Raw genomic sequence first — 16,277 nt, forward strand, 5'->3', positions numbered from 1 at the left:
CTGAAATACTTCGATTTGGTTTCTCTGTCAGACTGCTCACTCAGCTTTCCAGCAAGATCAGCTACAACTGTTTCAGAGTACAATGGTTTCTACAATCATTTACAACAGCCATTAAGTCATGGCAGAATAGGATAATCTGCTTACCTTTACTGCCAAATTATTTATCTGTTGTAGTTGATTCTGCATCAACAAAGTCTCTTTCCACACTAACGTATCACGTATGAATTGGAGATGGGGCAGCAGATCTTGCTTCATAAAGCTTCACTTCTACCTGCTTCACATTTTTCCACCCTTAAGGTACAAGGGAAATTTTCACTTCTTTTACAATTACTCACACTAAAGTTTTTCTGATCTCCCTCCTCTCCTCCCCAAATCTCTTGCAAAGAAAAATCCTCATACTGTAAACTTAAATAAGACCAAGAGAAGTGTAACCAATATTGCCACTCTTTGTTGTTGCTAATTACATAAGAAAAATCAACAGCTGATGTTTTCCCATGTTTAGTTTTATTGCTTCTTTTATGTTGCCATTTAGAATATTTAGCTCCTTTAAACCAATTGCATACATTTTGCAAACATTCACAAATTGTCAAGGTTTTGAATAAATTTCATCTATAGTGACATTACTAGATGAAAATATTTTTAGGTGTCTGAGAGACTGAGGAGACTGTTTTTCACTTGATTCAAATTTTGTTTCCAGGTGTTTAGAGTGTCATACAATTGCTGCCACTGCTGCTTTCCAAAAGTCCGATGTGTGCTGTGACTAGAGAAGTAAAACAAAAGTGAAAGATGATTACTAGATGTCATGCTCACCTCATAATTCTTTTATAGCATTGCTCTACTCTTATACAGGACAATTTTTATTTTCTCTATATAAAGGGCTGCACTTTACCAGTTACAGAATTCTGTAGCCTTCCCAAATATTTAAATCAACAACAGTCATTAGTATTCTTGTCACTATTAGGTCATTAAATGAAATGTGCTGGAAAATAGGACTCTTTCATTAAATAAGCTAATCACATTCAGTGTGAGCTTTAATAAAATTATGATAAATAGCAACTATTTAACTACCAGCAACTGACAGGAACAATACCTTGCTTCTAGTTAAAATATTCTACGAATGTAAGTGAAATAATTAGAACACACTAAGTTCTGCAAATGCTATGAAGAATTAAGTCGTACCTGACAACTACTTTCCTCTGTGTCTGATCTATTTTGCAGTATACCATCTTTGTCTTTACAGCTGCAAAAAAAGCAATGCTGTTTTGAGCAATATTTTCAACGTAGTGCAAAGATATTAAACTGCATAGAAACTGCTCAGAATTAGATCAATACAATCATAAAGCCACAGCAGTTCCCTTAATAGTGTTTTGCTGTTGAGTTTTAGCAGTCTAGTAGGCAGAAAAGCAAAATGACGTAACAAGATGAAGGTCATGCATGAATCCTATTCTTTGGTGCCAATCTATTAAAGCAATATCCTGTACGGTTTTTTTGAACTTCTCTTCCCTAAAAACACATCCTGTTTTAATGACAGCAAACAAAACCAGATGACAAATTAAACCTACAGCTCATTTACTACCTCTGTAAAGAATTACATGGAATACAGTTCCCATCACTGAAAAGAAAAACACTGTTTAAAGATAACAGTTAGGCATGTCTTAAAGCATGAAGTTTTGCAGCTTTATCTTTTAACACAGAAATTAAAAATAAATATTTTTCTGAATGTTTAACATCAGCTTAGAAGACTATAAAAGGTATTGTTCATTGGCAAGTGTGAAGTATGGTACTGTAGTTCTTACCATCAATAACAAATGCTTCTACATCATCAGCTCCGATCTGAAGTTCCTGTTGCATTGTCTCAAATGATATTTCTTTATTCTCGACAGCCATTCCCATGAAAGTAAGTAGCCTCATTTTTGCCATATTGTGTTCATGCAACAAGCCTGTGTAGAAGTGTTAATAGTTTGTTGATATGAATAATAATTAATTTTGTTTTAAAGTTTTTAATACATATATACACGCTTCCAATAATTTCACATCAGGAAATTATTCTACCTGTTCTTACCAATTTTTTTTTTTTTGAGGTAAAACATTCATTCCTGCATGTTCCTTGTGTTTTGCTAAAAATTTAGTTGTGAATTCACCAAGACTTGGTCGTTGTCAGTAAAAGGTAAAAGCTAAAGTGAAGTGCATCACCTTTACAGAATTTTAGGTGGTGAAGATGCAAGTGAATCTTCACCTGGAAGAACAACAATGCAACAACAACTGGAAAGCACAGGACTGGTAACGTCAAAACCTCCTTACAACCTGGTCACTCATTCTCATGTAGTTGCTTGAAAATAAACCTCTCTCAGTAATGGTTTAGCAACATAGTATTTTTGTGCCAAAAGAATGTGTTTTGGCACCAAATTAACTGTTTATAGCACAGCAAAAAAAGTATCATGAGTCACATATCTGCTTACAGCATCTAGCAAGGCAAGAAAGGGCCCTTCAAGAATAGAGGAACAGATATTAAAAGTTGGGTTAGATCTTTTACACGACTATGCATGGCAGCGTGAGGCACTGAGCTAAGGGCTTGCACATCTAAACGAGAGACCATTTTCCTAAAAAACCCCAACAAACCTAACAAAAAACCCCAACAAACCCTAGGTCAGCAAATTCAAGCCATTCAAGGCATTTGTTAATCCAGGCTCTGTGAGGTACCAGTTGATACTCGGTGAAAGTTTCTTTGAAATGAATGTCAATCATTTTGTTTTGGAATGACATAAACACTCACATTGCTTCAGTAAATATTTAGGTTTGGAATTTATAACATCCATACACTAATAGGAAAGCTCATTAGCGCAGGACATCGTGTTGTCTTAATTAGCTATAATTATGATGCAGGTTCCCTATTTGGCACTGATTCAACAAAAAATGTGATGACCATAATTCATACGAATGAGGAGCACCAGCAACTATACCTAACTGGGTTTAATGGAACTCTACAAGCATCAAAAAATCAATTAGCACACATTAACCCTAATTAACAAATGCAAATGAGATGCTGATTAACTTCCGAAAAACACTGCTGATAATACTAGATTAAATGTGGACATGTTAGGGCGATTCAGTTGACACAGATTATGCTACTGCTGGCCTAAATTGTCAGCATTAATAAAACAACAAATTGTAACAAACTGATGCCACCTGTAGGAGCCCTCCCTGCACAGCTCTGCTGGGCTCCTCGTAATTGGTCCTGAGCCAGGAAAGGTTAGAGCTCAAGCTGATGCTGTACTCTCACTGAAAACCCATTAGCAATACCTTTAATTTAAAGGCCACTACCTTGGCAAGCTATTTGAAAAAGGAAAAAAGTCTTTAAAGCATGCTTAAAAATCTATTTTGGGGAACAGAGCATAGGTGTGCTGAAGAAAACCTCATCTAATGACTGCATTGTTTTCTTTACCAAACTGCCCTTGTCTTCCAAAGACAAGGCTGAAACACTCAGACCAAGCTCCTGGCATTCCAGTGTGTGCTGCCTCGGAATCTCTACCTTGTCCACTGCTCAGAGACATTCAGAAAAAAGCAGGTGAGAGATCACGATAACTCAAGGTAAGGCTGTCTTTCAAAACAGGGACACAGGTGTTTAAGGACTGGACTGTACTAAGATTATGTGAAGCCCAGGTACACTGAAAATGCACACGCTGTATAGTCACACAGGTAAACACAGATAGAGGGAGGCAAACTAAAAGAAATTATGACCACTGTATATTATATAATTAATACTATATACATTGTAATTAATCTTCCATTCAAATGTTTATATAACAAGCATATTTTCAGCAAATGCTTCTGTGGACAAATAACTAAAATATAAGCCATTTCAATACATAAAAATAATCACTAAATAATTACACAAAATCCACTTCCTGCTAAGAAATAAAAGTGAAAGATGTCTACACAGATAGTGCTCAAAGGTATGCTTATCCTACATATATGTTTACAAACTACCAAAAATTTGCTGCTGGTTTTATCCACAAAAAAATCACATTGGTATTTCCATTTTAATACCCAAAGTACCAGTATTTTAAAGCACTGAGGGTAATTATTCTCAGAATTATACTACACTCCATTAAACAAAATAATGCATGTGTTAAAAGGCTGCACTGAACTGTTTTAGCCAAACTATGCCTTTCCTCAAATGCATTCAGCCAGCGTTCAAGTGTCATTTCAAAATCAAAGTTATAAAAAAAAAATAATCTGATTTTTATGGAAACATTTATTCATTACCAATATGTCAAAACCTTAATGCAGTAATAAAAAAATTTGCATCATTGAGCAATTTCTGCATTGTCACTGACCCCTGTCCTAAAAAGCTGGAATATAAAAAACGTAATTTTAATGCATGCAATAGCTTATGAACCAGTGCTCCTTTGAAACAGTCAATTACACATCAACGGGGGAGTGTCAAAGTGTTAATTACTACTCCTTTTTTCCACAGTGTGTAAATAAAGAGGGTGCTGACATTAACATTCCATCACATTGCTTCATGTGATGAAACAAATTAACTGGGACAGACTGGCTTGCTAGGTCTAATGCATCAGCACACACACACCCTATTTGCATGTTTTATCTTTCTGTTCAGGAGAAGTGTTTGCTGTTATAAAGTTATTAATCATAAAGAAAATTGTAAGAGATTTATACAAGCTGCTGGCTTACTCAGTAAAGTTGTGATCTCTGGCCTAGCGTAGAGTATCAGTGCATTAAAATTCCCCCCCCAAAAGGTTTAAGAGGAAAGGAGATCGGTGGAACAGCTTGTCCTAGTAGATGGTCCATTTACAATCCAGTAGACGTTGGAGTCCACAAACCCTTATCCTGTCTTAAAAATTCCTATTAATTTCCTTAGCTTCAATATACGGGTTCAAACTGAAGCACTTTGCATCTTTCACATCTTAAGGCACGTAAAATAGTCAGAAATGCAACAATCTCAAAACTTACCAAGGGAGTCAATGAAGTCTTTGTTGTTCTGATAAAACTTGACATAGGAAGCTAGTTTAGCACTTACAAAAATCGTCAAAAGCTAGAAGGTGGAAAACAAATGTAAGAACAGTTCAAATGTTACCAATGTCCTCCTTGCACACTGATCATATATAGATCTATATAAACTGTTGGTGTTTAAGAGAAAAATAAACCCTGAAGAGCTAAAATCATCTTCTGTCAATAGTTGTGGGCAATCTGTGCTGAGGTTACTTTGTTTCCTCAGACCTGACAGGCACTTTTGCTACAGAACTCATGTGAGGGCAGGATTTGTAACTCTTGAGTTTCTGAAAGTTCTGAAGGGAAACATTCCACAAGTAAAAATATTTTCATTTTTAAATTTTAAAAGCATTAAAAGAAATAGTACATCACACCTCAATATTACTGACATAGCTATCTATTCTAATGAATTGCAAAAGACACTAATAAAACAAGGCACTCTACAGATATCAAGCCACCTTGCTAAAAACAAAGTTACTTACATCATGAATAAGTTCTCCTTCCAAAAATTTGACTGGTTTTAAGGCAAGAAGATGATCAAAGAGAAAGGTATTTGGATCCTTCAATGCTCGTACGATACATCTAATTAGAAAAGGAAAATGCTTATTTTTACAGCAATATACATTTCTATGAGTAAGTGCAACCCAATTTGTTGCTCCTTGCTTTCTAGGAAACACCCATGGGTTTTCAACTATTCTTAAATGTAAGACTGTCACATTCAAACATTAATCTTTATTTTACAGATGGAAAAAACAAGGAACAGAAAGCATTAAGTAATTTACCAGGGGCTAAGACTACAGCTCACCCTACTGTTTCCATCTATGCATTTATTCCCAGCCCAGCCTTCATTCCTAGAGGTATTTTTACTGTCCTCCTAAAATTTCATAGTTGTTTAGGAAGATTAACTACGCTTACATATGTGACACAAAACAGAGAAAACCCCAGCACCAAACACTGCAGCTCCAGACTATAAACAGACCTGAAGTGTTTCTAGAACTCTAGATGAAAGCTTTTGTTCAGCGGCACATTAGAAGACTTAGCACCACGCTCGTCCCGGCAGCACAGACCGCACCCCTGCCGCAGAACACGCACGCAGGAGAACCCAAGGGCTGCACAGGCACAGCGATGTGATAAACCCCAGGTAGACGTGCTCTTGCAAATGTAAAAGGCTTCCAACTGCTGCAGCATAGTCGATGAAGTTTTCATCTACACACGAGACACTTCAGTTTTCAAAATGAGTCAGCCTGATTTTCCTCCATGCGCCAGTATAAACCACTCCCTTGAGAACTACTGGTTGTACACACCTGGCAGAACTATATGACTTGTTAAAAATCTAATTTCTAAGAAGAATCATGATAGGTAGAATGTCAAAAATACAAGCTTTTACTTATTGTTGTTAGTGGGGAACATATACTGTTAAGACTCAATTTACTCCCAACTTGTCCAACAAATTATTTCTGTGCGGTTCACATCCTTAGTACTTGCTCCCAGAAAAGAGGGCAACAATTTCTTTTGAAATAGTGCTTTTGGTTTAGAAGAACACTCAAAAGTTAGAGAATCACGCAATCAGTAAGTAAATAACCTAAAATAAGAGATGCCAATTCAAATTCTAATTGTACAACTGATGTAAACGAAATCCTTAACCAAGGCTGATGTCTGTCTCAGCAGTGACCAGAAACACACCTCTACACTTAGCCAATGGAGTAAGCCTGAGGTGACCCTGCTCTGGCAGGCGGGTTAGACTAGATATCTTTGGAGGTCCCTTCCAACCCCCACTGCTCTGTGATGCTGTGACTGCCTAGAAACAGCCAAACCTGCTACAGCCTGCACACATCAACTCCCGACACAGTGAGCTGTGCTACAGAAGAGGCTGTGGCGAGGCCCTTGCCTGCCAGGACAGTCAATACTCTTAACAGCAAGGTGATCAATGTAATTCAGCAATCAAGAAAAAGCCACTTTTCAGCCAACTGGGACGTCAGTATTACCTGTGAGCATCAACTCTAGCCTGGGAAGCATTGTCCTCCGTGTAACTTCCCAGCAGTTCCACCATTACTTTTGCCGCAGTGTCACTATAGAAGAAAAAATAAAGTTACCTCTGGATTGCTGAAAAAAATAGTTCAAACAACACACTCAGATATTTCAGTAACTCCACTATGATGTTATAGGTCAAATTAAATTACACTTGAAAAAGATGTAGATGATCCATTTTAATTCTAGTGGAGAGAACAAATTAACTAGACGTATTCTTTCAATTCTTGTTCTACAAAATGTTTATCTTCACCCTTCATTTCATTCTCTTAAATTGATAAATTACCTGCTGGTTATGGAAAAAGCTTTCTGAGCTAGGAACAGCTTTATATGGTTCACTAGAATGCTCCTCTTATGCACATCTGGATTTAATCATTGAAGAATAAGTAGCGCTGTAAAGTTTATTTCAAATGTAAAATGGCATATCTTAAAGAATATTTATGGTCAGAAAAATGACTGTATAAAAACTGCCTTTTCTTCTCTCACAGATGCTCTCGTCAAGTATTCAGAGTGAAAGCTGCTCATTTTACTGACAAAGTTAAGCAGCCAGCAATTAGGCTTAGGCCACTGTGAGGCAAGCAGCTTCCAACATTACTTTGACAGTTTTTAGAAAAACAACTCACTCTAAGATAATCAAATAAAACCTACGGCCTTGTCTACCCAGATTACTTTGTGAAGAACAGCTCATCAATGTTACTGCAAACCAGCTCTGAGACTGTTACTTGTGCCATCTTAACAGATTCTGAATTTTTTTTCACAGAACAGTTCTTATCACAAGTGAGGCCAGCCACTGCTGATGCTTTATACACACTGAATATTCTGTGTGTATACACAGAAAAAGCTATTTCCTATTTATTATGGAATTCTTGTTAATTGTTAAAAGAGAAGGCTATGACACTTCTGCACAGAGAACAGATTTTGCTGATGCCATCATACTGCTCCCTTTGAAGAAGACAGGGCATGGATGTAGATATGACCAAAACTCGGTGATGTGTCTGCTTCACAGAAGTCTCCCGTGCACACACACGGACTGGCAACTACTTTACTAAGAGCTACTTTCTCAGTAGGCAGAAGGGAGGCTGGACACTACTCTCCAGAGTACAGTGAGTTACGGGCTAAAGTTAAGCTCTTCCTTCAAGTAGCTCATTTCTTCCAGATACAACAAATTTCCCCATGTGTTCTAACGGGCTTACAATATTCTCCTTAAAAAAACCCAAACACACCACCACCAACAAAACAACCCAAAACAACTGTGAAAGAATAAAATTTCATTTCACTTTAAGTAATTAAGTTAATGGTGTAAATTGCACAGGGACGGGACAAACCAACACAGTGCTCCCAGTACTGAGTTTAACCCAGATGGGTTTAACCCATAGAGCAGCACAGGTCTGAATGTTTTTTATAGTACAATGCTGCTATCTTTATACTGGTATTTATTTTAAATCTCACAATGCTAACAGTTGACAGCCTCTCTATAGGGGGAGGTTTTGTGCTGCTAGAGAATTTGCCAGATCTCATAGATGTGCAGAACAAATATTAGGACATGGTGGGAAACGAGCAACAGCATACATCATCTGGATGCACATTGGGTGAAGACAGTTGAATGAAACATTTAAGATTCCAGCATTAAAGAGGTCATCTTATGTTTTGTTGTGGCCACTGATACTTCTGTGGAGAGGAACTGATAGCTCTTTAGCGGTGAAATAAAATTAATTTAGACGGCTTTATATATGAAAGAACCACTTGCAAGTAAATCAGCCTATGACAGACTATGATTTTTGCACTGGTGAAACCTTATCAACACTAGATGTTCTAGCGAAGACAAAGAACTAGGTCAGTACAGAACCAATACTATACAGACATTTAAACAAAGAGGCTCAGCTCATGTGCTAATAAAAGACTATTTAATCCAAGCTTTCAGTAGTTTTCTTACACACTTCAGAACTGTGTTACAGATTTCTGGAAATTTGCCTCTTCTCTCACTCCCCTTAGGAGCTAAAATTTAAAATGATGAACTTAACAAATTTCAGATGGTATTTGTAATCTCCCCACCTATTTTTTTTCCTTTTTCCTTCCAGCTGGGAAGGAGTGGAATCTTTCACTTGTATTTCTAGGAAACATCAAAACACAAGACTCCCAAACTTCCTGTGCTAAATTCTTGTCAGCCTCAGCAAATACAGCAGGCCTTTATATCTTATTCATTCTATCCAGTGTCAGATTACTACCGAAAATTAGGATGTTTAAAGCAGTAATACAGATCACTATTTTACCAAAGCTCATTGCTAAGTGCATATCTCACCTAAAATGAAAATGTGAACATTTTTCCTAGCAATACAGCTTGCACAAGTACTCTTGGGTCCACTTGCCAGTCTAGAAGCATAACTTGACAAAAAGCCAGTGAGAGTGATGGTAGATGAAAGGAAGAAAAAGAAATATAGTATTCAGAGACTTACTAAGTTGTTTGAATCAATTAAATGAAACAAGTCTTTTGGAGGTGCCTGACATGCTGAGCTTCTTGCTACACGTATTAGTAACCAGACTTGCCAGACCTGTTTGTAAATTTGGGGCAGGACTGATCCCACTCCGAATCCTGCCAGGTCAATGGCAGAGACCAGCGTTAAGCTGCATCAGGCCGGCGCCTGGCAGGGCCTCACAGCAGAGCTCAGCTCTCTGGCTGCGTGCAAGCCATACATGCCTGTAAATCTCCATCTATAAATGGAAAAGAAAACAGGTTGTGTTACCTTGCAGTTTCATACCAACACAGCTAGGAAAAAGCTGAAGACTGAAGCAGCTGAGGCACAAAACTCTACTGCAGAACCTTATGGCAAGGAGCACAAGCAGCAGAGAAAGTAACTAATCTCTTGCAAAGTTCAGCTACCAAACACAGATCTCAGAAAGAAGCCACACCAGCCATCTATTTTCCAGCCACCACCACCAATTTTTCTTCAGCTGATCATGGGAAAGATAAAAATCCCAATTCAAAAGAGATCAAGATGACTTTGGTCATCACAAAGAAGAAACTTGAACCAGAAAGTGACCGAAAAAGATTTGATGAAACAAGCTTTCACATATCGCTGCAGCAAAAGGAACACCACGCGTAACATCCGCATGATCTACTTTTCAGGAATTACCGATCCATTCACTACCAACTTATCCATTGGGGAAAAGACTGTTAGCTATGGAAAACCATCTCTTCCGCCACACTACATGAAGTTAAAACATAAACGAACCCTAAAAGGATTTAAACTCAGTTGTTTTCAACAATGCATTCTTTCCCCTTGATTATAAATCAACACAGTAACTAAGGTGTGATTTTTATTACGTATTTTTCAGTTCTCACTTATCTTCCCATACTGCTAGATAGAGCAACATTCCTGAGTGCTGAAGCTGGAATGCTGCTGTGAGTTTCCCATACTCTTGCAAATACTGCCCACTGATCCAGGAGAGTGAGCTGGGTCAAAGGTGCTGGGGTCACTTCTTGTTTTCTTTCCTGGAGCGAAGTGTAAGTGCTCTGAAAAATTGCTCCACTCAATGCAAAGCTTGCTGCAACAGATGGTAAGGACACTGAGTGCAGGAGTAATATACTACAGGGTGTGTGAAAGTTTTTAATGTCTAACTTAAAAGCACCACCTATTATTAGTAAGCAAAAGCCATTCGGTAGCAAGGTTACTGGCAGCACTTGGAAACAAACACGTGAAGTTTAATCCACCGATTTGACAGTAAGACTAGCTAAAAATAATTAGCAATTAAGCATGTGAATTAAGCTAGTTAAAACCTCTCAAATCAATAGGATGAGAAGTGTTTAAGAGAGTAGGAGCATTACAGAGTATCCAAGTAAGCACTAAGCCAGGTATAAGATTCTGATTAACATTTCTGAATTTATCTTGACCATCTGAAATCTGTCATACAGTACTATCCATGCAAAAGCATTTTCAAGTGAGGAACAGGAATTCCTAATAATGTTGCAGCTTACAGTGTAACCACTCCAGGAAGATTAATCATCCCTAAATGGAGCTTAGTTAAAAATGATCCTGCTATGCTGACACAGCATTTCCAGGCTACAATTTCACCAGGCCAAAATATGCTAACTCTCCTGCCAGACGAAACTCTCCTCCTCCTATGACAGCTCAACACCTGCATTTTTTAACCCCTGGCAAGGTCACCTCAGCAGTCAATCCACCACGCAGTTGCACAAATGCCTACACCAGCACAGGTACTGGTCACTGCAGGGAACAGGACAGGACAGGACCGGTGGGTTCAGGATGGAACTCTTCCCTTCTGCAGCAGCACAAGGTTACGCACATGTAGAAAAGCCAAGTGCCATTCTGATACCAGTGTAAGTCAGCAGTGCAGAGGTCCTGATGCTGCCACACTTCTAATGAAAATGAAAAAAAACTTAGAAAACTAACTCAGAAAACAGAGAGAAAGGGAAGGGCAGGGGAAGCAACACACACATCCCAAACTACAGCAGGGACAGTTTAGATAGGCTGAAACCACCATGGAACTACACGCTGAGACTACTTCTGGATGCCAACCCATCGCTACAGCCCTGGCCAGTGCGGCCGATACACCGTATCACAGCAGTAAGATAGACTGATGACAGCTCTCAGTTAAGACTTAGATTAATTTACTGGCACGATACACACAGGATTACTTTACATGCCAGAAGACACTGGTCTGCCAAGTTTGTTAGATCAAAGATGCTTCTTGTGATCCAGGATAATTTAAAATGGCCAAGCAGGTATTCCGTGGACATCAATTTCCATGACTAGTGGAAAGCTCTGTCCTAAAGGTAATGTTTACATAAAAAGATTGATTCTGTCAACTGTGATTGATAAGCCTCCCAACATCATTAAGTCAGAGATAGCACTACCATGCACTAAAATGTTAAAAGTGCAATTAAATAATAAGCTTGGCATAATGCTACAATGCTCAAAGATTAATATTTATAGAAATTAATAGCTTTATTTTGGGAGTCTTGGCTTTGCAGCTAGTTCACAACTAACTTGAATACCCTTGGCAACACTGGCTTAATCTAACATATCTTAAAAACATAAAAAGAAATAAAAACAGGCACATTTGATTTATCAGTACAGATTAATTTTTAATGTGCTATGAGAACTACTTTTGCTACAGATCACCTACAATACATCAACTTAAAATACAGTTATCTAGTATTACTTGCCTTTCGTACCTTTTTTTGCAGTCTACTAGGACATCATACAGCAGTCTCAGGAGAGTATGCTTTTTCTCTGTGCTGAGATTCCAGTCAGAAATCCATTTTCGGACCTAGATAGAATACAAGTGACAAAGAACCACAGAGGAAAAAGACTAAAATAAAAAAATATTTCTCATTTTCTCTCAAGCAGAAAAGGATTAAGAACATTTTGCACAGAGATTTCTCCTTTGGGTCTTCTGACTCTCAAGGCTCCCCACGGAGAGCCTGGAAATTTTCCTGTGAGAAGCCAAAAGTCTGTGCTGTCCATGTTACTTCCTAAACAAGGATAAGTGATTCTAATACACTCTGATCCTGGAGGAAGGGATAAGAATTTGATGCCTCACTCCCGATCAAAGCTTCTCACTTCCATTGCTATCACAGGAATCAGACAGACACATCTAACTACGTTCAGCATCAAAAATGGAAAATAAACAGCAGCTTGATTTACATTCTGTTCGCAGACCTTTAAAAGATAAGAAATTCTGTATCCTGCCCTTCTTATTTCACTAAGCTCTGGCAATTTATAGAGAGATGGTCTGTATCAACTCTGTGAGATGCAACATGGTTAATACAAAGGCCATAACTTGAAGGACCACATGAATTACCTGATCTAGTTCAGTTGGAATGTACTGGATGGCACCACATGATGAGGCGACTTTCAGAAGGCTGCAGTACACTGTGTATCTCACAGGAGTGTTCTTATCCATACCATGGAAGAGATTGCTCAGTCTAAATCCCAAACAGTGAACAACTAAGTTAAAGAGGTTTCAGAAAACATTACGAGGGTGCACATAAATGTCTCTTATTAAGATGTGTGCTAATACACACAAAGCACCCAGCGGCACCTTATGGCTGTGACGAATTGTAACGGCTTCACAGCTGGTAAACGCTTCCAGCAAAAAAGCTGAAAACTGCACATTTTAGTTTTGCAATACCCAAGCAAATTAAGTATACTGGTACTTCTATTTTATGATGGGGGGGCAGGGAAAGTGCTTCCCGCAACCATGAAACCGTGACATATCTTGACAGACACGCCACACTTTGATTTGGAGACACACAAGACATAAGATAATCCTCTTTAGAGGAAGGATTTCTTTGCAAGATACCACTGTCTCGCTTTCCTCTCTACAATACTTACAACTGCAATCTAAGAGATGGGCGCTCTCCTTCCCGAAATTTTACTAACTTCTCACACAGGCTTTCAATCAGTGCTTCTTGTTTGTCAGGTTCCAGGATAAGCAGCAAAGAGACTACGCTGTTCATCACGCTCTCAACATCTGCACAAAACAAAACATGCAGCTGTTTAAAACTGTAAGCAGCCAGCAGCAGCAATTTAGTGCTGGAGTTACTTCTGCTACAAACGATTACATCGGCAAGAACTGTAAAAGGGAGAAAATGCCAAGATAACCAATTTGGATATTAACACCAGAGATTTGGCTCATGTGGTCTTTCACCCACACATCTCCATGTAAAGCAAGAAATACCACTCCAGGGTCAAAACAGATTTTGGTACTTGATATCACACTTGTTCTCAGTTCTCTGTTCACACATAAGAGAAGTCAGAAGAACCTCAGGTTTTGGTCTTGAAAAAACTGGCTTCCTCCAGCACATCCAGAAAACTGCCCCACGGTTCTACAGTGAGAACACTTAACACGTAGTGCTCACACACAGCAAAACGCTTCCCCAGGAGCACAAGAGAGAGCCAGAGTGCAGGGAATGCCTGCAAGAACAAAGTATATTGAAAAGCCTCCCCAGCTCCTGTTTTAACCTCCTTTCCAAAGACAACCAGGCAGGTTTTGCATTTTCCTTTCACAGTCTGCCCAAGTATCAGTTATGCAAAAGGGAAGAACAAAATCCATTATATATGGAAAGTAGTATTTATTCCCTGAAATGACATCTGAACATCAAACAGCAGAGCAATAAGCTTCTTCAGCATTTCACACTCATTTGCCTACGGAACAAGGCAACATGAAAAACAATCTTAAGTACTCCTTCTTAGATGAACCACGTATTCTTTCAAATGACATATTTTATGCATTTTAGCAACTGATTTTTTTTACATATAAAAGTTCTAAATAGAATTTGTATATTGGTACAAAGGGCAACAGGCACAGAAAGATCATTTAAGGCTTCTGCAGCATTCTCAGTGTCATTAAAACATATTACTTCAGTTTCTAGGGATCTACGGGCCTAACTCAAAGAGTTACTGCATAGTGAAAATTCTAGTGTTTTCAGACAATGATAATCAGTAAATGTCTAGGCCTTACAACTTCTACTTACAGATGTCTAGTCCTAATTTTTGTTGTTACTTTTTCTTGATCTGCAGCATCACAGCCATGAATTTTCAGGAAGTCTTATTTGTACCATACTTCTATTTCAAAGAGAAAGCCTGTTTTACATACAACTCGCTATGCCCTCATAACAGGCACGGTCTAACTTGATTTCCGACTTCTTCAAAGGGCACTGGATGTCTGGAGAAGGGAGGGGCACAGTACACGCAGATTTTACACAACAGTGATGGAAATAGGCACTTCCAGTTTTATAAAGGTCCATGTGCTAACACGCAAGATATGTGTAAATTCTGCCAACTGCTACTGTTTGAAAGCATTCACCGCAATGTGTTTAGCAAAACTAACAAGATTAAAGATGCAAACCTTTGTCATCCTCTTTCAGGCACACATCACAAACTTCAATAATTTGTGCCAAGTCCACATGAAGACCACCTTCAGCATTTTCTTCAGAGATTTCTGCTCCTTTGGATTTCAGGTAAGCTCGAAGTTCTGCAGCCTTAAAAAAGAAAAAGACAACACATATAAAACAGTTGTTTTGTGAACTGCTAAGTCAAAGTAATTAAATTTCTCAATGATTTTTGTTCTGCAACCACTCCTCTGCCCTCACCACTCACTCACACTTTCTCTCACTTCTCCCAATCACTTGTATACAACACTCCCTCTCCTCCACTGTAACGGACAACCCAAATACAGCGTCAGTACCAGATGCTGCACATGCTGTGGCTGGTTTGCCAGTAACCGAACAGATCACACAACTAATGAGCTTTCTCAGAGCATAAACATGTCACAACCGGTTAGAGGACAGCAGGCCTAACAGATTTTTGTGACAAAGATGCTTTCTTCTTATGAATTTTTATAATCTTTTACTCCCTCTGAAGACTTTGGCCAAAACAATAAAACCATTTAGTTGCTTCTTCATCAGAAGCAACAAAACCACTTCAGAGAAGACAGAACTTGCAGTCTTCACACAAGTTAAAGTCAGTTCCCAATACAACGCTACCACCTGCCTTAGCTTGTTAGGCTTTAAATCTACACTAAGAAAATACTGTTCCCCCAGTGACAGATCTAGGTATTAACTTCAGCAGCAGAACCATAGACCTTCAAAAACAACCTCTATGAGGCCATTCAACTTTTGGCACAGAGGAACTCTAACCGGGATGCTACTGTGACACCAGGTGTAATTTACATCAAGTTCGATGTCAAGTCATTACACAGCTAAATGCTGTAGGACCCTTTCCTGTACTGAAGATGTTTCAGACTAACTACTTGATGGAGATTTACTAACTGTTATGGCAAGTGACAGCTGGGCAGAAAGGTGGCAGCTGTGTGCACACTTCTCATAGATTTCCAACTGTGTACATATACACACCACTTAAAAGACACTAGATAGGCAAACCCTAAATTGAAAAGGAAAACGAAGATATAGCTCAAAGACCCAGTTCACAGTTCCCATGCCTGCAGCATCGAGAACCCTGCAGAAGTAATGCTCCAGACCGTATCTGAACTAGCTTGCCTCTCCCCAAAAAAGTATGGCCGAGGAGAGAAAAACAAAGTACCGGGGAGGTGAAGGGCTTTGAAGAGGAAACTGCAAACATGGACTTATCTCTCCGGTTCCAGTTTCTCTGATCCGCCTGTTACATCTCTCCGAGGAGACGGAGAGCGCTGTGCGGGGTCCGCAGCGAGCATGGCGGCCCCGGCCAGGGGCGGGCCTCACCGGGACGGGCTCA

At 38.9% G+C, this 16,277-nt stretch overlaps 1 protein-coding gene across 1 annotated transcript; it reads right to left on the reverse strand.

The window, feature by feature from the left end:
* Window positions 1-487: 487 nt before the first annotated feature.
* EIF3M (eukaryotic translation initiation factor 3, subunit M) lies at window positions 488-16,236 on the reverse strand. Its single transcript, XM_009877011.1, has 11 exons — window positions 16,189-16,236; window positions 14,914-15,046; window positions 13,398-13,536; window positions 12,865-12,988; window positions 12,236-12,330; window positions 6,999-7,082; window positions 5,496-5,595; window positions 4,975-5,056; window positions 1,797-1,940; window positions 1,180-1,240; window positions 488-760 (listed from the first exon to the last, which is right to left on the reverse strand). Exons 1-11 carry the CDS (start codon window positions 16,234-16,236, stop codon window positions 640-642), a joined length of 1,131 nt encoding a protein of 376 aa, XP_009875313.1. The 3' UTR covers window positions 488-639.
* Between the last annotated feature and the right edge of the window lie 41 nt (window positions 16,237-16,277).

The sequence above is a fragment of the Apaloderma vittatum genome, unplaced genomic scaffold, assembly GCF_000703405.1.
Source record: "Apaloderma vittatum isolate BGI_N311 unplaced genomic scaffold, ASM70340v1 Scaffold40859, whole genome shotgun sequence".
Lineage (NCBI taxonomy): Eukaryota > Metazoa > Chordata > Aves > Trogoniformes > Trogonidae > Apaloderma > Apaloderma vittatum.